Source organism: Dioscorea cayenensis, unplaced genomic scaffold, assembly GCF_009730915.1.
Source record: "Dioscorea cayenensis subsp. rotundata cultivar TDr96_F1 unplaced genomic scaffold, TDr96_F1_v2_PseudoChromosome.rev07_lg8_w22 25.fasta BLBR01000206.1, whole genome shotgun sequence".
NCBI lineage: Eukaryota > Viridiplantae > Streptophyta > Magnoliopsida > Dioscoreales > Dioscoreaceae > Dioscorea > Dioscorea cayenensis.
Genome location: NW_024086597.1, coordinates 19,951 through 41,437, shown reverse-complemented (window position 1 = coordinate 41,437; position 21,487 = coordinate 19,951). Strand labels below are relative to the sequence as shown.

At 40.6% G+C, this 21,487-nt stretch overlaps 1 protein-coding gene and 1 non-coding gene across 2 annotated transcripts; one reads left to right on the top strand and one right to left on the bottom strand.

Moving 5' to 3' along the window:
* The first annotated feature begins 3,717 nt into the window (after positions 1-3,717).
* On the top strand, positions 3,718-4,044 carry LOC120253776. Its single transcript, XM_039262015.1, has one exon. The coding sequence runs from the start codon at positions 3,718-3,720 to the stop codon at positions 4,042-4,044; it is 327 nt and encodes a 108-aa protein (XP_039117949.1).
* A 12,144-nt stretch (positions 4,045-16,188) lies between these two features.
* On the bottom strand, positions 16,189-16,295 carry LOC120253778. The gene has a single exon (XR_005534416.1). It is a non-coding gene; the product is annotated as a small nucleolar RNA R71 (small nucleolar RNA).
* Between the last annotated feature and the right edge of the window lie 5,192 nt (positions 16,296-21,487).

Below are 21,487 nucleotides of genomic sequence, written 5' to 3'. Positions count from 1 at the left end.
ACAGAGAGGTTGAGGAAAATTGATCTTGGAAAAATATGGGAGACCTAAGTTGTCAATTGAAGAACCACCAGAACTTGATCTAAAACCTCTTCCTAATAACTTGGAGTATGTTTTCTTCGAAGAGGGATCCAAACTCCCAGTTATTATTGCCTCTGATCTGACAGCTGAGCAAAAGGACAAGCTTCTAAGTGTATTAAAGAAGCATAAGAGGAAAATTGCTTGGAAAATTTCTGATATCAAGGGGATCAGTCCATCTTTTTGTACCCACAAGATACTCATGGAAGATAATCATAGACCCATGGCGAGACCCAACAAAGGCTCAACACCAACATGAAAGAGATAGTGTGGAATGAGGTTATCAATCTCCTTGACATAGGCATTATCTACCCCATCCCCGACAGTGCATGGGTGAGCCCAATGGAAGTGCTACCCAAGAAAGGGGGATGACTGTAGTCACCAATGAGAAAAATGAACTTGTTCCCACCAAAATAGTCACTGGTTAGAGAATTTTCATATATTACAGGAAACTCAATGATGCTACTAGGAAGGACCATTTTTCCCTACCCTTCATTGACCAGATGCTTAAACAACTAGCACGACACTCATATTACTGCTTCTTAGATGGGCTCTCCGGCTACTTTCAAATTCCCTTTGGCCCAGAAGATCAAGAGAAGACCACCTTCACTTGTCCTTATGGCACGTTTGCCTATAGGCATATGACCTTCAGACTATGCAATACACCGGTCACTTTTCAGAGATATATGATAGCTATCTTTGAGGACATGGTAGAAGATATTATGGAGGTGTTTATGGATGACTTCTTGGTCTTTAACGACTCATTCAATTTGTGCTTTAGAAATTTAGAATGAGTTTTGGCCCAGTGTGAGAAGACCAATTTGGTTCTCAGTTAGGAAAATGTCACTTTATGATCAAGGAAGACATAGTGCTCGAGCACAAGATTTCACAAAAAGGGATTGAGGTAGATAGGGTGAAGGTTGCCACCATAAAAAACCAACCTCGTCATACTTCAGTGAAGGCCATCATAAGCATCTTAGGTCATGCCAGGTTATATAGAAGATTTGTCAAGAACTTCTCTTTGATTGCCCAACCATTGATGAATCTACTTGAAAAGGATGTCCCATTTGAGTTTAATGAAGACTTCATGAACGTTTTTCTTAGCCTTAAGAAAAAGCTTATAGAGGCACTGATCATAGTTTCTCCATATTGGAATTTGCCATTTGAATTAATGTACGATTCAAGCGATTATGCAGTTGGGACAGTACTGAGGCAACGACGGGATAACCACTTCCATCCTATCTACTAAGCAAGCAAGACTTTGAATGATACCCAGGAAAACTACACTACAACCGAGAAGGAGCTACTCGCAGTGGTCTTTACATTTAACAAATTCAGGTCATACTTGGTACTTTCTAAGGTGATTGTATATATAGATCATTATGCACTGATTGTTGACCAAATCAGATGCCAAGCCCCTACTGATCCGTTGGATCCTGCTTCTCCAAGAGTTAGATTTGGAAATAAAGGACAAGAAGGGGTCGGAGAATATAGCTGCGGACCACCTAATGTGCCTTAAGAGGCCTAATGAAGATGTTTTAGAAAAGAGTGAAATAAATTATGCATTCGATGGAGAGCAGTTACGTAGCATTCTAGTAGTAGGGGAAGATGAGACCCCATGGTTTGCCAACTTTGCAAATTATTTGGCGGTAAAAACCTTCCCAAAGTGGCTCACTTATCAATAGAGAAAGAAGTTTTTCACTGACGTAAAGTACTATATCTTTAAAGACCCCTACCTTTTTAGGATCTGTTCTAATCCAGTCATTAGAAGATGTGTTTAACAAGAGGAGGGTGGTAAGTGTCTAAATGTATGTACTTTATTATTATATGTATTTTATATGCTTAGCATGTATTTTGCTAAGAATTGATGTCCTTTTTATCTGTAATTGATTATTATTTGCTTTGTAGGGCATGGAGAAGTTACGGAGAACACGAGGATATGAATAGATCAAGAAAGAGAAGAAAACCAGGTCACAGTACTGTAGCCTATTTGTTGTAGTATATTACTGCAACCGGAGTACTGTAGCAAGTTATTGTTGCAACCTTATATCTCAGGGGTATAAATGCATACTTTTAGGGCAAGAAAAAAAAGTCTTTAGCCACCACTTGGAGAGGGCAAGAAGAAGAATGAAGAAATCTCTTTGAGGTGACATTCTAGGGCTAGAGAAGGAGGCAAGGGCTTCATCATCAAAGGGAGAGATCTATCACCAAGGAAGGAAGGATCAAGGACAGGGAAGTGGCCTTCGGCTAAGGGAAGCATCATTTGGCCAGATCTCCACCACCATCTTCATCATTTTGACTAGGGAGTGTCATCCATGAATTTTATTCATGCTTTTCTTTACTTTGTTGTTCTTAATTGTATGATGGCACACTAGACCCCCAAGGCCATAGGGTGTCGGTGAACCTTGGGGGGGGCGGGGGAGTTATCATGTATCTTGAATGATCTTTATTTAATTGCAATGCTTGGGTTGATTTATGATTTAGTTCATTGTTCTTCATGCCAAAAACTACTCAATGGAGAGATCCGTAGTTCTTTCTTGAGTTATACACGTAAATGTGACCTACTCATGTGTATTAGATCATTAATGAACTAAAAGGGGTTTGCTTGTATAGATATGGCAGGAAATTGGATGTCGGAAACCCTCCGATCTATAAAGGTAAACTTAGGTTAAGTGTACCCTTATCTTGGGATCTTCTTGTACTTAATGCAATTATAGGGGTGTTGGTTAGGAAGAAATTCCAATCAACATTCGTATCGGATTAGGGTTCAGTCGCCAAGAAATTGGGGTTGATCTATCCTTTGGTCTAAATTACCTTTGTTATCTTTTGTTATTCATCAATGCGTCATGATGACCCCTCAAGGGGATCCACATCCATAGGCCTTTGTATTTTACTGTAGCTTTTGAAGTCTCTTGCTTTGTTCTTTAATTCATATAATTGTATCGTATTTACTTTCTTACATATAGTACAGTAAACTCTCTTATGTAAGATATTGGCTATATAGTAGGCGATGAAGTAGTAATAATAGATCCCTAGAACGAGGTATACGATCCTCGTGTCTTTACATGAAGTATTACTTCGCAATCCCGTACACTTGCAGGGAGCACATCAGAGGGTTATGACATTCTGAGATACTGCCATTTAGGCCCAACCAGGGGCCATTATAGTAGAAATAGGGCAGCTAAGAAAATCCTAGATGCAGGATTCTACTGGCCTGCTATGTTCCAAGATGCATAGACATTCGTACAATACTATGATATGTGTCAAAGAGCAGGTAACATTTCAATAAGGGAAGAGATGCCACGAACCTAGAATCAAGCATGTGAGGTGTTCGACGCGTGGGGGATCGACTTCATGGGCCCATTCCCTAGTTCTTAGTGCAATAAATTTATTTTGGTGGCAGTCAACTATGTTTCCAAATGGGTGGAAGCACAAGCATTTCCTTCTTGTAATGCTTGAGTAGTGGTGAAATTTCTAAAGAAGTTGTTCTCCCAGTTCAGTACACCAAGGATGATCATAAGTGACTGAGGCACTCATTTCTACAACTCCTAGTTCAAAAAAGTCTTAAGACGTTATGGAGTTTCTCATTGGATTTCAACTCCATATCATCCCCAAACTAGCGGTCAAGTTGAAGTGTCGAACATGGAATTAAATCAAATTTTTGAGAAGACAGTAAGCCATCACAAGAAAGATTTGGCAGATCAGCTTGATGATGCACTTTGGGCTTATAGAATGGCTTACAAAATAGCTATTTGGGTAACACATTACAGGCTGGTCTTTGGGAAAGCCTGTTGTTTGCCTGTTGAATTGGAGCACAGAGCCTACTGGGCCATTAAGCAGTTAAATTTCGATCCTCACCTAACTTACCATAAGAGAAAGTTCCAATTGAATAAGTTTGATGAATGGAGAGCTATGACATTTGAGAATTCTGTACATTACAAGGAAAAGGTGAAAGAGTACCATGACTGACACATTAAGCAAGCCAAGAACTTCCAGAAAGTGGATCAAGCGCAACTTTTTAATTCTAAACTAAAACTCATTCTAGGAATGTTTAAGTCAAGGTGGCATGTACTGTACAGAGTTTCACAAGTGTTCCCACATGGCACCGTCGAGATAAGTCATCCGGGAAAGGGGACATTCAAGGTCAATAGTCACTGATTGAAACCCTACTTCTAATGCAACATGCCTAAGGACGGAGGTAACTCTCACCCATTTGTCCTGCCGTGAAGGTAAGTGAAGGTATGTCGAACTAATGACATTAAACAAGCGCTTCTTGGGAGGCAACTCAAGCTTTTAAATTCGTTACATTCTCTTTTGCATATTCTTTGTTCATTTGGATAATGTTGTTTATGTTTTCTTCATTGTTGTTGTGAGTGCAAGTATTGTTGTGAGTTCTTTTGCTATTTCATCGTGTTTTTCATCATTGTTACTTTTATTATTTCATGCATGTTGTGAGTTCTTTTGGGTCATTCTTTGTCTTGATGTATTGAAGTTGAGTTCATAATACTTTATGTTGTGAAAATGGCTTTGTTTTAATCATTTTTAAGGTTGCTAGGAAGGACAACACAAGAGTTTTGGAAAATACCCGTTTATTGAGCATATGACAGCCCGTATGCCATCCAGAAACTCTTAAGGGGCAAGTTAGTGGCCGCAAGCTTTCTCGTAAGCCATCCAGAGATTCTTGAGGGGCAAGCTTGCAGCTTCAAGGTTCCCAACAAGCAAGACAGAAATCTTTGAGCGGCAAGCTTGCCCGTGAACCTTGTTTTTCCCTTTAAAACCTGGCCATTCTTTCTTTTCTATTATTCACATTCTTCTCCCTTGGTTGTCCACCATTTTCTCTCATTTTTCTTGCCCTAAAACCCTCTCCTCCTCCTAGCAACCAATTTTGTGTGCTTTTCTTGAAGATTTATCACTCTTGTGGCCATCTTTTCACTTGAACTTCTTCACCAAACCTAACCTAAAGTTTGTTTTTCCCTTTCTCTTTTCTCTTGTTTTCTTGATTGCATGGGGAGGGGAGGGGAGGGGGCAAATTTTTGTGGATGATGGTTTGTTTAATTTTTATGTGATTTTTGGAGCAATTCTTCATCTTTGTAAAATTTGTTTGCTACTTGCACAAAGGAAGCTAATAAACGCCTAAATTTATATATTTTATACATATTTGTTGTGTATAACTTGTGTATTTTCTTGATGAACTGATGCCCTTTTATGGTTTAATCGGTTACTTTCATGTTGCAGGCATAAAGGAAGCCTAAATAAGCTCGAAAACGTAATTCAAGAAGAAATCGACACCAAAAATGGCATTTGAGAGTCCTGGGCACTGTAGTATTACCATAGCAGCCTGAAGCACGAAGATCTGAAGAAAAAGCTAAATCTAGAATTCCTTATGGGTAACCTCACGGTCGTGAAGACTATGATACGCTGAGTGGAGAAACAGTACTGAAGTAGTTTTATTGTAATAATTTACTGTAGCAGTCATTGTAGCAACTTACTTAAAATGTGGCAAGTTTTCTGAAGATCCTTAAGGCCCATATTCTGATCGTGAACCAGCCCGCAAGCCATCCCTAGATCATCTTTAAAAATGGACTTTAGGGCATCTTTGAGAGAGAGGAACCTTGTTCTTAAAGCTCGTCATCACCACCTTTGATCCGAGGAAGAAGAAGATTTTAGAGGGCAAATCCAAGGGGAAGATCGACGAGAAGAGCATGATTTGGCAAGATCCACTCCTAGGGCACACTTGTAAGAGGTTGAAGACAATGAAGAAGTTTCTCCACGGGGTTTCTCAAGCATCATTTGGCTTCTCATTCTTGGGGGAGTTGATGTTATTGCTTTTGGTTGTTTTCATATATTCTACTTTGTTTATTGTTAGTATGAGCAACTAAACGCCAAGGTCATCGGATGTAGGTGAACCTTGGGGGTGAACTTGTGTAGATTGGATGCTTTAGCTTGTTTTATTGCATTTGGTATGTTTGTGATCCATGCTCGGTGTACTTTAATACTTTGATATGCATGAGAACCCTGTGTATCATTTTCTAGGTTATACTAGGTTGTGTGACCATCGCCCTCGTATTAGACACACTGATAAGTGCTTGTGCGATATGAATGCGAAGGGTTCATTCCTTATGTTGAGCATTACTTTTCTCGGGTTTTTACACTAATATGTGTGTTTTTATGTTACTTTCGTGTAGGTGGGGTTGTGAGGCCGATTATGAAGGAAAGAAGCCAATGTGGATCGCAATGCACCGATTTTTGGAGGAAATCTTGCTAAGGTTCAAACGCGAAGACATAGGTCGGGTATGAGATGCTAGAGTGTGTGCCAACCTCCGCGTATTCGAGTTGGCACATCTATTTGGAGGGGCACAAAAGCAATCACACTCGAGCATTACGACTTATGTACATAAAACAAGAGCTCCACCAACTTGTCTATCATTGAAGAAGCAAGTGATCCACGATGTAAACGTGTGCCCGTTTGCGTTACCCCGATGAAAGTATGGATTCGGGAAGCTATTCAGGTTGGATACTGTAGCAGAACAATGAAGTAAATTAATGTAGCAACACTGTTCACAGTCGGCCGAGAAAATAGAAAATCAGAGAATCCACACGGGCGTATGGAAATTATCCACGCCGGTGTGAAAATTCCACAGGGGCGTGTGAAAATCCACAGGACCATGTGGATGCCCGATTCCAGCCCTATTTAAAGCCGATTTCAGCCCCGATTTCAGCATTCTTTTCTCCATCTTTTCCCCAACTTGAGAGAGTACTTCGGCTAGGGTTTTGAGGGGTATTGTCTTGGTTTTTGGAGAGGTTCTATGGCTCCGACATCACGCGTCGTTTGGAAGAAGGTTATTGGGAGAGCTTTCGTCGGCACCGATCCTGCGAGGTGTATCCTAGGCCGGACAAAGGATCCCTTGCGACGAGTAGAGGACTCTCTACAAGACTATCGACACGACCATCAAGGGGGTTTCTTTATGGATTCATTGCTTTTACATTCTATTTCTTTGATTGTACTTAGCTCCATGGAGAGCTAAACCCCTAGTGGGTACTTAGGTATTTGTGAACCCTATGATGTATTCGTTTCATTGAATCTCTTTATTACGCTTTCAATAAATTGATGTTTATTGTGAGTTCCAACCTTGAATGCTTGATTGTATGAACATTTCCCCTAGAGTGACACTAGGGTTGAGAGTTCTTGTTGGTAACCTTGTGAGTGAGTGACACACCATGACCGTTAGACAAAGCTAGGTTATAGAGGGTTGAGAGGGTGAGTCAAGAGGTACAGGAGCGTCCCCTTTCCCCTCCGACATGATAGATTCTACCTCCGTTTCTTGAGTTCTTTGCGGCCATAATAGAGTGAATGATCTAAGGGATGAACCTCCGCTGGGGCTTAGTTGCGCGTGCAACGGAGTGAAGCGTTGAGGTGATCTTAGTATCTAGGGCTTAATCGTGGTTAGGGACCTTCCACCTGGACCAAAGGGTTAGGTCTATAATTAGGAAGAGATTTATCACTTGGAGTCCCTAGAGCTCATTGCAACTCTATTCGAGTGCGAGGTTGAGAGGTTATCTAATCTCTCCACCGGGACATGAATAGAGTTAGGCATAGTTGACCTTAGATTTGTGACTATGTATGTAAGGATTTCCACGACTCACCATTGCATTGATTAGGAAGCATAATAGAGGGTTCTTGCACTTGAAACGATTATCCTAGGCGGAGCATTATCCGGATACCCCATCTTTATCGATTGCCTTACCTTCTTCTTTACTCGTGCTCTCTTACTTGTTGTTTTTACTTTTGAGAATTGAATCATTGTCACACTTATCACTATTGATTTTTCACATAGCTAAGAATCGAATTAAGTGTTTTTATTCCCTACTCCCTGTGGATTCGATACCTGCTCATCTAGGATTATTACTTCGACACACCCGTGCACTTGCGGGATACATGCAAGGGGACCTTGTCACACACCGAGCGTGGAAGGGATACATGTACAAATATGCCGTGACCATCAGGTATTTTGTACCCCTCCAACTTTAGGGTTGTTCCTAGTTTTTGTTTTGACCCTAAACTGAGAATTCCATTACCCTCATTGAAATCGTGGGAGGATTTGGTCAGAAGAAATTCCTTATCAATACTCGTACCGAATTAGGGGTCAATTGTCATGACCATCGTGTTGGCCTAACTTAGGGTTTTCTCGGTCCAAACTACCATTTGAATGATAGTTATAGCATCCTTCACACTTTAGTAGCCCCAAGGTGATCCTCATTTGTGACCACTATCCGTCCTTGATTATCACCCGTAATTTACCTTCACCATGGACATTCTAGTAGAGTTTTATCTAATGCTTTGTAGTTTCAACACTTCACTCGAACTCATAGGTTAAACAACATGCAAAGAGGAAGTAAGAGTACCTTCTCGGGCCCCAGGGAATACAATCCTCTCGTGCTTACACGAGAGGTATTACTTGAGGACCTGTATACCTGCGAGATTGTACACACATTAGAAGCTCTTGCAAAATTTTTTCGGGTTTACTATAGCAAATTCCATTTATTCCATTTTTCATTATGTTGAGCATTGCTTCCTTAATATTTTGGTTTAATTGTGCATACCTTGTCTTGTAGGATTACCAACCAAGCACATGGCTTTAAAACGAGCACCGACGGATAGCACAACCACCATTAGTGTTTTACTTTTCAAGATGAAGACCACAAGACAAGATATACTTTGTTGTCCCAAAAAACATTTGTTATCATTCGTAAAATTGATTGGGATGTTTTGCAAACCTTGGGCTTAGACTGCACCATCTTGGAGCACATCTTCCATGATGGTTGGGACAAAGTTTTCTCCATCAAAGAGCTGACATATCATGATCTTACCTTGGAAGTATTGAGCATAATTAAGGTTACCAAACACTGTCCATTCACTCAACAAGAAAGCTCAATTTCCTTCCAAGCATTTGGAAAGGAACATAAGATCTCTCAAGACCAACTTGGTGACATTTTGGGGCTTTATACAGAGACATACATGATGAGTGCATTTCATATCTTGTTTACTTACCCTCAATTCATTCATTTTCACGTCTTTTAGCACAACTTTGTCTATACTCAGTGTTATTCTGGGTATATTTATTGTTGATGGAGAAATTCAGGGCTTGATGTAATTAGGAGTGAATTTTGTAGCCAAACAAGTGAAGAATGGAAAATGTTGCTAAGTATTCAAGCTCAGCATAGACAAAGCATGGTAGTGCTCTGTCCCACTGAATATCTCTAGTGGAGGGCTCCCTCAGTGAAAATTCAAGCAGGGGGTGCTTTCAGGTTGAATACGATCAGAGCAAGAGCGTGCTTCTCCCTATGATTGTCCCAGGCTTGTGGTATTTTCTACTCAACAGGAGAAGCACGTTTTTCTTATTCCTAGCACTGTCACTCTCAAGTGAAGCACGGGAGGAGCATGACCATGCTCCCTCCCACTAGAAAATCCAGGTTAGCACTTAGCCGATTCACTCAAAATCCTAACCAAGAAAGTACAATCTAAGCATGATCATGCTTAGCCCGTGTCATCCTTTTTCACTCCATATTCTAGGGTTTTACTATCATCTTTGTTCGGGGACTCTTCTCTCCACCGATAGGACATTGATAAGAGTGAAGATCAGGCTTCACCACACCTTCTAAGGGGATTAAGGATGAGTTGGAGGCACGAGGAAGTGGGCTTAGCATATCGGAGCTCAATTAGGAAGATCATCTTGAGAAGGAGGGAGTCATGTCTTCTTCCTTTAGCCCTTTATCTTTCTCTTCTTTGTTGTACCCATCCATGAGGGGTAAACTGTTCCCATCCATGAGGGGTAAATTGTTCATAGTGCCCCAGTATGTGAACTATGATGCTTTGTATGCTTTAACTACTTGCTTTAAATATCTATGGAGTTCTTATATATTCATGTGTTTAATCTTGTGTTGTTGATGCATTCTCCCCAAGTGCACGGGTCACACACAAGTAATACAGTGGTACCCCATGAGGGGTAGGGTTGTCAAACCATTGGGATTGCACTCAAAGTACTAATTGATCTTCTAATGTCTAACCGATCAACGATGGTTTGTAAAAGGATTACAACTAGATCCTAAAGGGGTAAAGATAACAAGTAAAGGCTGGAATGGAACTAGGTGAGGTACACAAAGATAAAGCAATGCCACAAACTAATCCCCTAGAGAAACATGCAATGGACTTGCTCCTAATACATACCAGGTACATCCTAAGGTTCTTGTGTGTGCTCAAGAACAATGTTGCATCTATGGTCCTCAAATACACCAAATTTTACTAAGGTAACTATGGGTTTCATACATATTGATTTTTGCAATCACACAAGGTAACTACAACTATGGCAATCCACACACCAAGTTCTACCTAAGCAACTATGCAAATCAAATACATCAAGTTATGCAAACATATGATTAAACACAAGAAAACAATAGAACTCCATAGATATATTAAAAGTAAGTAAATCAATAAAGCAAATAAACATCCAAGTTCATAGATCCGGGGAAACAGAGAGTGGCTAACCCCTCATAGTTTTAGAAATCCATAAAAGATTAAAGATAACAAAAGGTAACAAAGCCATGAAAGACTTCCCTCTTTGCTTCTCAACCACTCCGACAATGCTTCAATTAAGTTCTTCCAGTTTAGCTCCACTCCACTAGCGATCTTGTACCGTAGCTCCACTCTAGCCATCGAAAAGTGAAGGAAAAGAGCTTGGTAGCTTCTCCCTAAGAAGGAGAAGAAAAGATTTAAGAGAAGATGCTCTAGATCTGACTTAAAAAGCAATTTTTGAGCACGGCATGGCCTGCGTACGGTCATGCACAGACCCTGATTATCACTGGAATGTCTAAACAATTGAATCACAGAATTCCAGCATAGACACACCCCTGCTTCACCTCCTATCATGATTGTGTGAGGAGCACATAAACCGTGCGCCTTCTTTAAACTTGTACTACAATGATTTGCTACAGGAAATGCTACAGTGTTCAGTTACAATGCTTTTACTACATTGAATGCTACAATACTCATCTACAAAAATCGCCTGGAATAATTAGGGGGATGCGCACGATTGTGCAGAGATCGTGTCTGGCCTGAGAGTACTATAATTTCACATCTTTTCACACTTTAATTGCGCCGAATCCTACTCTTTTGCATACAAAACTATTTTCCTGCACAAACACACAATAATACCCATAGTAACACCGAATCACAATAAATAAATGCTTAAAGATAAGATAAATACATAAAAAGGGTATGGAAATATATATATATATATATATATATATATATATATATATATATATATATATATATATGAAATTCACTCATTAGTTGCATAACTTGATGTGTTGGATTTTACATAGTTGCCTTGGTAAAACTTGGTGTATGGATTACCATAATTGTGATTGCTTATGTGATTACAAAATTTGATGCGTTTGAAATGCATAGTTATCTTGGCAAAACTTGGTGTACTTCAGAACCATAGATGCAACATTGCTTGTGAGCACACACTTGAACTTTAGAATATACCTGGTAGGTTTTAGAAGCAAGTCAACATGCTATAGCTCATAGGAATCATCCCGGGGCATCGCTCTCTTGTTGTTGAAAACCTTGTTCCTAATCCATCATTTATCTCCATCTATTCTCTCCTTTGTTTATTTGTTTTTATTCTTAAAACCATCCCAATTCTTGCTTAACTAGACATCACAAGGAGAGTGAGTACATTAAATCCATTTCCTGTGGTTCGACAACCCTAACCCTCATGAGATACCACTGTATATTTGTGTACGACCTGCATACTTGCGGAGAGTGTATCAATACACGCAAACACCCGAGTTTGGAGACTTTCCCAGGACTTCACGTATCCCACTTCAGTTGATTCCTATTGGCCATCCATTGCTCGCTATTAGAAGAGGAAAGTATCCCAAATGTTGAACCCCGCCCACTGTTACATCCATGCTTTGATGACTAGAAGAATCAGGGGTAGACTTTATTCGGCAGGAGTAGTCATACACTCTGATCTTTATTTGCTATAGTGTATACTTGAGTGTAATCCTCTACACATGGGACATCTCTTTACCGATATCCTTGCTCATCAAGGAAAGTTTGTACACCTTGGGGCCATTTTCACCAGGCCTTACATCACACAAATGATCAGAGGTATGGGATTGATTGAGCACACCCAGGTTATGAAGATAGTGGGTACCATTGCTCTACTTGGTATGTTAACTCTAGTCTCTATCAGGATAGTTGAGAAAAGAGGTAACACCTACCTCCTTACACAGCATCATGGGATGAGTACGCATGACCCTAGACCCTCACATGAGATAGAGTCTGAGTCTAGGTCATAGGAGAGTCCACCACCACTTGAGGCTAGGTTTGATGAGTTTCATATTGAGGTCCACCACCAACTGCAGGTTCTTGAGAGGTGGCAGAAGGGTATAGCTGCATCACAACACCGCATTAATAGCAACACGACCAAGATTTTGAATTTTATTTATGATCCTTCTTCATCAATAAGAACTATTTCTGCGACCACAACATGCATGGAACCATCGTTTTCCCCATGTCTCTTAGTCTCACAGCACGCACGGGCATTTTTCATTTATGTTGTTTTGTTTTTTTTTTAGTATTTGTCACATTTTGTGTTCTTCTTGTTAACTTGTAATTTTTAGTTAGTAAGGGTTCAATCCCTATTAAATTTTATCTATGTTAGTTTTTGTTTTCATGCTTCTCCCCATTTATGAATTCTTGAGTTGTGATTAGCTTCTTGTTGTTTTCAGGATTATCATCAATGGAGCTTCACACTCTCCAACTTTCATGTTGCAACTTACCCAATGTCCATGCCCATCTAGCACATTTCTCACCGACTAATTGGGGAAGTTTCTTTACTCCATCTCTTTATTTTTATTGAATACCTTTCACCATGTTCTGCTGACTTATGTACATTGAGGACAATGTACAACTCTAGGTGTGGGGATGGAGTATTTTATACTTTTGCATGCTTGAATTACCTATGATAGCTATGATTTTCGTTGAGAACTTCCTTGCTTGAAGGAATGATAGATGTGAGTTGTACTACTTTTATGTGCTTGAATGAAATCTTGTTTTATCTTTAGTGCACCTTCATGCTTTTTCATGATAACTTCCACCTTATACACTCCAACCAACCCATCAGAATGATATTGGTATTCAAATGTTAAATTCTATGTTCAATACTCTTTTAAGAACTGTTTAGCTTTAAGTGAAGTATTGTAGCAGGTTCTATACCAGGGGACATGAGATATAGTGTGTACATACGAAAAAAAGAGAGAGTCTATGACAGTATTCATATTCTAATTTAGCACGAATGCGTTTATGTAGACTGTAATCGAGTAAGTTGGGTGCCTCTTCTGCCTAATCAGCATGTGTATCCTTCAGAAAGATTTTTGTGCGGTCTACATCAGTCGGACTCAGAAAAAAAATGTGTATATACGCATCAAAGAAAATAAAATATCTCTACTGATCTCCTGGAACCTATTGCATAGTCACTTGAAGGCTAGAATTTTATTTAGGGACCGAAGGACTCTTAACTGATTATTGAGGGTGTCTTTAACACTTCTAATGCCGATTTCATTGTGTGTGGGGTAAATGGACATCCTGGGGTAATCTAGGGCATGGAGGTTAAGGTAGGAAGTTAACACACACTCACAGGAGAACTTTAGATGAAACATGACTACCATTACTTGGTTATTTGTTGAACAACTCACTATCTTGATTTCTTTTCACTTGTGCTTGTGGAGTTCTTTTCTTTTGAGCTTGAGGTCATACATTTATCCATTTATATCCGTGCCCCTGTTCTTCATGTTTGTTTGCTTGGAACAAGCAAAACGCTTAGGTGTGGGGATGTTTGATAAACGCCTAAATGTTGGTATTTATACATACATATTGTGTACTACTTATGTATATTTAGATAATTTATGCCCTTTTATGGTTTAATTGGTTTCTTTCATGTTATAGGCATCAAAGAAGCCTAAACGAGTTTGACAACGCAATTCAGGAAGAAATCGACATCAAAAACGTCATTTTAGAGCCCGGTATTGTAGCACCACTATAGCAGCCTGTCGCATGAATGTATGAAGAAAAATGCTAAGTCTGGAAATCTTCACGGGCAATCTCACGGCCATAAAGGTGGTCACAAGCCAGCTGAAGATGCACTTACTGTAGCAATCATATTATAGCAGCTTTACTATAGCATTTACTGTAGCAACTTACATGAAAATTGGCAGGATTATTGAGGACTTCATAGCCCGTTTGCTGACCGTGAACCAGACCGTAAGCATCTCTGAGCTGAGTTATTAAAGAGATTCTTTAGGGCATGGAGGACTATTCATCACCTCCTATCTTGAGCTCTTCATTACCAACACTTGATCCGAGGTAGAGGAAGGCATTTAAGGGCATCTCTGAGATGGAAATTGACAGGAGAAGTGTGATTCAATAAGATCTACCTCTTGAGAAAACTTGTTGATAAGTGTTTGTGTATTAGTAATACGACGTATTCTTTTCATATATTGAGCATTACTTTTCTTAGATTTTATAACTTATATATGTGTATTTGTGTTCTTTTGTGTATGTAGGTCTATGGAGAAATTATGAAAGAAAGAAACCAAAAGTAGTGCAGTGAATGTGTGGTCAAAGACACAAGTTGTTGATGAAATCTTGGAGTGAACAAACATGAAGACACAAGTTGTGCTCAAAGACATGTGAGTATGTGCCAACCTCCGTTGTGCTCGAGTGAACATACAAATTGGAGGGGCACAAAGGAAGTCACGCTCATGTATTCCGACTTGTACAACATTAGCAAGATCTTCATCGAATGTGATTTTATTGAAGACGTAACATGATCTATCATATGGATGTGTGCCCATTAGTGCTGGGGATTAATGGTGACTAAGGGTCTTTCGCCTGGACCAAAGGGTTAGATCTAGATTAGGGAATAGGGTTTATCACTTAGAGTCCCTAGAGCTTTATGCAACCTTGCACAATGTGAGGCGTCGAGAGTATTCCTTTCCACTGGGACATAGTGTAGGGTTAGTCACGGTTGACTTTAGGTTTGGGACCGTGTGTTTAAGGATCTCCATGACTCATTAAACATTAATTAGGAAATTTAATGATCGGTCTTACACTTGAAACAATAGTCCTAGGATGAACAATGTCCTGGTGCCCCATTTTCTATCGACTACCGCTCCTATCATTTTATTGCGTCTTCTTCTTGTTCTTTTTATTTCTATTTTCATCAATATTTCTCACACTATTTTAAATCATCTTCACCATAGTTAAATAGGAATTCTTGTGTTTCTGATCACTATTCCCTGTGGATACGACTACACACTCACCAGGGTACTTTATTACTTCGACAACCCATGTATTTGCCGTACACACTCGCAAGGGGTGTGTCAAGTTTTTGGCACCGTTGCAGGGGAATAGGCATTTTGGAAACACTTTGCACATTGCTATTTTAGCTATTCATCACTTGTTCTATTTCATACTTTCTTATTCTTCCATCATACTGATTTGTTTTTCTTTCTTTGGTTACAGCTTTAGGTTATGACCCGAGGAAACCTTTTGACACTAGTTGAAGGAGATCCGGACATTGGACGAAGAATTCATAGAAAGGGAAAATAACCTGTGCAACAACAGTCTAATCAAGCTGAAATAGATGTCGAAGTGTCTAATAATATGGCAAAACAAAATGAGCAGTAGAGGACACTGTCAAATTATACCAGACCCATAGTTCATGGCACGTAGTCTAGTATTGCGCGGCCATCGATCACGGCTCAGAATTTTAAGCTCAAGCTAGGCTTCATCTAGCTGTTATGAATAATGGTTTGGCCGATGAGGATCCAAACAATCACATAGAGAACTTCTTGGAGGTGTGCGACATGCTCAAAAATAATGGTGTTACGAATGATGCTATCAAGTTGAGGGTCTTCCCATTTTTCTTGAAAGATAGAGTGAAGCAATGGCTACATTCATTACCTAGAGCATCAATCACTACATGGGAGGAGATGGTAGAAGCTTTTCTTTCCCGATATTTCTTTCCCGGAAAACCAGCGAAGCTTAGGCATGAAATATCCCCTTTTGTGCAAACGGAATTGGAGTCTTTTTTTGATACATGGGATAGGTTCAAGGAGCTCCCGTGTAAATGTCCTCAACATGGGTTTCCTGAGTGGATGATCATTCAGACTTTCTATAGTGAGTTGAACCCAAGCACAAAGCAATTACTAGATGCTGGAGCAAGAGGTATCTTAGGGAACAAGACCCCTGAAGAAGCCCGACATCTCATCGAAGAAATGGCTATGAATAGCTATCAGTGGAACACAAGGAACAAAAAAAAGGTAGCCGGCCAGACTTCATGAGATTGATGCAGTTACCTCATTGGCGACCCAAGTTGAGTTATTGAGTAAGAAGTTAGACACTCTAACTTCTCCTAGAGTGGCAGCCATGATGAGTTGCACTGGGTGTGGGGGAGGATATGCTTCATCTGATTTTCTGATTTCTATTGGTGGTACATCCTCAGTGGAACAGATTGACTTTGTAGGTAATGCAATGAGAGGTCAAATAAATTCGTATAGCAATAGCTACAATCCGGGGTGGAGGAACCACCCTAACCTTTCTTGGAGTAATCAAGGGTAACAGAAGACCATAGCGCCATCGGGTTTCCAACAACAACAACAACAATAACAACAACAAGCCCCAAACATGGGGAATCAAGTTTCATGGTTGGAAAACCGGATGACCAATTTAGAGAAGGTTTTGACCAAATTTATTCAATCATCAAATACAAGATTTCAATCGATCGAAGCTACACTTCGCAACCACACTGCGTCACTTCACAACATAGAGAATCAAGTGGGGCAAATTGTGAAGTTATTATCAAAAAGACCTCAAGGGAGCATGCCAAGTAACACAAAAACCAACCCAAGAGAACATGTGAAGGCAATCACTTTGAGAAGTGGTCGTAAAGTTGAGGGTAGGTTCCCGAGTGAGAAGACCAATGTTAAAGCACCCGAGGTTGTGGAGGTTGAGGAGAGAGCCAACAAAGAGAAAGAGGTGGCACCCTCACCTTATAAGCCAAGAATCCCTTACCCTTCAAGGTTGAAGAACGACCAAAATGATGAACAATACAAGAAGTTCTTGGGTCTATTCAAGAAGTTGCACATCAACATTCCATTTGTAGAGGCATTGTCTCAAATGCCTCATTATGCAAAGTTTCTTAAGGACCTCTTGACCGATAAGAGGAAGTTGGAGGACAGTGCATTTGTGATTCTAGATTCTTCATGTTCGGTGGTGTTGCAAATAAATATGCCGAACAAGAAGAAGGACTTTGGAAGCTTTATTATTCCATGCAACATTGGTAATTTGGGTGAAGAAAAGGCATTTGGCGAATTCAGGTGCTAGCATCAACGTCATGACTTATTCTTTCTTTCAAAAGCTAAGCTTGGGAGAGCCTAGGTCTACTCAGATCACACTTCAATTGGCAGACCAAACGGTTAGACATCCGAGGGACATCATCAAAGACGTACTTATGAAAGTCAACAAGTACATATTTCCTATGGATTTTGTAGTGTTGGATGTTGATGAGGATGTCAATGTTCCACTGATACCTGGGAGGTCATTCTTGCGCACTTCCAAGGCTCTCATTGACATGGACGACGGGGAGTTGACTTTACAAGTTGGTGATGATAAGTTGACATACCGCCTCACCAAAGCCATGTGACATTCTCTTGATTTTGATGATACTCTTTACTTTCTTGACACTACTGATGGGTTAATTATGAATATATACATGAAATGATGTGTCCAGACCCATATGAAGTAGTGCTAGATCAAGAAGTGGAGAACGAAGAGGATGATCCAAAAGATGAAGTGAATAAGAAGACGTCACAAGAAGCGCCCCAAGGCTAATGGGGATGTGCAAGCCGGGAGTAGGGGTGACAAACCCTTGTGTGGTAACAAGCTTGATAATTCCCCCTCTACCTTAAAAAGATTATGTTCATCATGCTTTCAGGTTGTCAGTAACAAGTTCGAATATGCGTGTAAACCGCAAGTGCACGGGTGTCGAAGTAATAATTACCTCAGTGAGTGGGTAGTCGAATCCACAGGGAACGGAAGTATTAGTATTAACCAATTCTTAGTTATCTAGTCGAAATCAATGGATGTGATGAAATGAACTAATTGCAAGAGAATTAATAAGCAAGCAAACGGGCAAGAAAAGCAAGTAAAGGAGATCTCAATCAATAAAGATGAGGTACCCGGACAATGCTCTCCTGGGATCTAACATAAAGCTCCAGATTCACTAAATGCTTCTAAACCAAGTCTAATGAGTCGAGGTAATCCAAGAACAACCGGCCCTTGCCTCCAAGCCACCGGTACTAGTCCCCTACAAGGCCCTGGTGGAGAAATCGCTCAATCTCACCACCTCACACCCCATATAACCACAATACGCTCTAGGGACACCTAAGAGTGAAACCGATTCCTAAAGATAGATCCAATCCTAATTCCCGGTGAAGGATCTCTAACCCCTACAAGGTCCCGGTGGTTGCATAGAGTTTAGGGAATGCGGAGATAGGAAATACTCAATCGAAATAAAAGGGGACACTCCACTATCTCATGACTCACCCTCTCAACCCTCTTTAACCTTGAAGTTCTAACCCTAATGGAGACCTCTCTCTCATCAAAGTAACAAATCATGCAAATCCAATCAACCACAAGGATTAATTAAACAAGCAAGCAATGGGAATACAAGATTAAAACTCAAATCAACTCAGATTTAATAGAAACATAAAGAAAATCATTACAAAAACATAGATCCTAGGGTTCACATGCCCAAATATCTACTAGGGTTTACCCCTCCATGGAGCAAGTTACAAAATAATGACGAATACAATGAAAATCAATGAAAACCATGAAGTAAAACCCCCTTAAATTTGTGATGATGGCCTTGATGGGTCGCCCAACGTCTTGAAGAATCCTTCTCCGAAGCTAGGTCACCGAAGGCTCCCTCTATGCTATGACGAAGAGAAGATTGATCAAAGTTGGTGATGGACGCCCCCAATATCGCCAAAGACCTCCTCTAAAACCCTAGCCGCCTTGCCTTCAAAGTGCTCGCGAAAACCCTCGCCAAAAGTCCCTAAAGAATAGGGCAAACGGCCTATTTAAAACCCAAAACCGCGCCTGTCACGTGCCCCCACGCGTCCATGTGGATTTTCCACGCACCCATGTGCGCTGTAGGAATTTCCACGCGGGCGTGTGAATAGTAATCTTTTGCTGTAGTACTATTACAGTAAAATTGCTACAGTACTTTCACAAAACGCGGTCCAAACACTCTTCTCTTGAGGCCACATGTCTGGGCACACGTCCATGTGGTAGGCTATAAAACTTCTCTTCATCGACATATCTTTGAGAGGTCTTGCAATCTTCACAAAGAGAAAGAACATGAAGATGTGGCTGCCTTTGTGCCCTTCCAACTAGTGAATTGACTTGAATCTTCTTGGAAGTTGGCACACATCTCCACGTTTATGAACTCCTCTCGTGTCTTGGTCCTTGAATTGAACAAGAACTCCCAACATTGTGTCTTTATAGCCTATCTTTGCTTCCTTTTTACTCTTCAAGGCATTCACAACCTATATACATAAAAGAACACCAAATACACAATATGAGACATAAACCATGGTAAGAAATGATGCTCAATGCATGTAAAACATATATAAAAATATGTCTACTCAAGCACTTATCAGTCAGTAAGAGGGAAACCTTTATTTATGAGCCCCCAAGAGGTAAGAAGAGGTACGTCAAGCTTAGTGACATTAAACAAGCGCTTCTTGGGAGGCAACCTAAGTTTTTACTGTTTTTCTAGGTTTTAGTTTAATACTTGCATGAATATAAGCTTTAGTGTTGATGTCCTAATCTTTCATGCTGTTGTTGTGTTTTTCTTGTAGATTATTGGTGTTTTCGTGTGCTTAAATGTGGTTTGCGAAGTTTCTTAGTCATTTGAACATGTTTTCCAAGTTTCTCTAGTCATTTTTTCATAGTATAGGCAGGCTCTAAGTGTGTGTAAGTATGCAGAATTTTTCGGCAGAGCCTGTGAATTTTCTAAGCCATCCAAAAAAGACATACGCCCATGTGGAAATTCTACAAGGGCGTGTGTTATTGTTCAGAGCTCATCCCGAGATGACACAAGGGCTTGTGTCTGCCCCTGTGAACAATCTTGTGATGGTCACACACCCGTGGGAAATTTCCACACGGGCATGTGTTTCTCTGCAGAGTCTCAGACTCCATCCCGGGAAGATACAAGGGTGTGTGAATGCCCCTGTGGATGACCCTGTAAACTACACATGGGCTTGGGTAATTTCCATACGCCCGTATGAATCTCTGCAGAGAGTTTTCCTCCATCCTGAGAAGACATAGGGGCATGTGAGTGCCTCTGTGACTACCCCTTTGAGTATCCACACGCCCGTGTGGAATTTCCATAGGGGTGTGTGGAACACACTTAGCCAATTTTTTGGGAGGATAGAGAAGCCATAGGGGCGTGTGGGTGCCCCTGTGGGTCGGGTACATGGGTGTTGGCATTTCCACGTGCCTGTTTGGATGCGTTTAGAGATAGCCAGAGGCTATCCTGAGAGCACACAGAGGTGTGTGTCTGCCCCTGTGAGTAGTACTATAGAAGTCACACAGGTGTGGGTAATTTCCACACGCATGTGTGGATGTACAGAACTTCAAAGGCCGCGACATCTCTTTACAACCCACTCACGCCCCTTCGTTCTTTAACTCCCAAACACTCAAATGATGCCTCTCCTCACTTCCTCGACCACTCACTATCTATTTATAGAGTTCTAGGGTTGTTTTCCAGCCGCATTCAAAGCTTTTCATCTCTATTTCGTCGGTAAGCCCTTATTCTCTTTTCTTTCGCCAATCTTAATTGAAGTTGATTAAACTGGTGAATGTTGCTTTATTTCTATGTTTAAATGGTTGGTGCATGCATTAGGGTGGTTTTAAGGTGATATTTTCATGTATTTTTGTGATTTTGGCATAGTGGTCGTACAGTTTTCACGCCCTATGGATCCGCAGTTAGTGGATGATATGGTAGATGAAGTCAAGGAGCTGTTGTTTGTGGGTAGCTGAAGGCGCTTATTATTGATCAGAGATCCTGTTATCCGCATGTTGACGCTTGAGGTCTTAGCATCATATGAGTTCGACCGATCATACAGCAGCTTCAATACTATAGACGCTATCCAGTTCAGTGAGTTTGGTCAGTATCACATCATGAGTATCACGTAGTTTTCAGTCCGACTGGGTCTATACGACGAGGCCTACATTGACACTGAGGAGTATGAGTAGTTACCGACCGATTAT

What these genes read in the sequence shown, in the direction of transcription:
- LOC120253776 (XM_039262015.1), top strand. Translation starts at nt 3,718, where the DNA reads ATGGAATTAAATCAAATTTTTGAGAAGACAGTAAGCCATCACAAGAAA.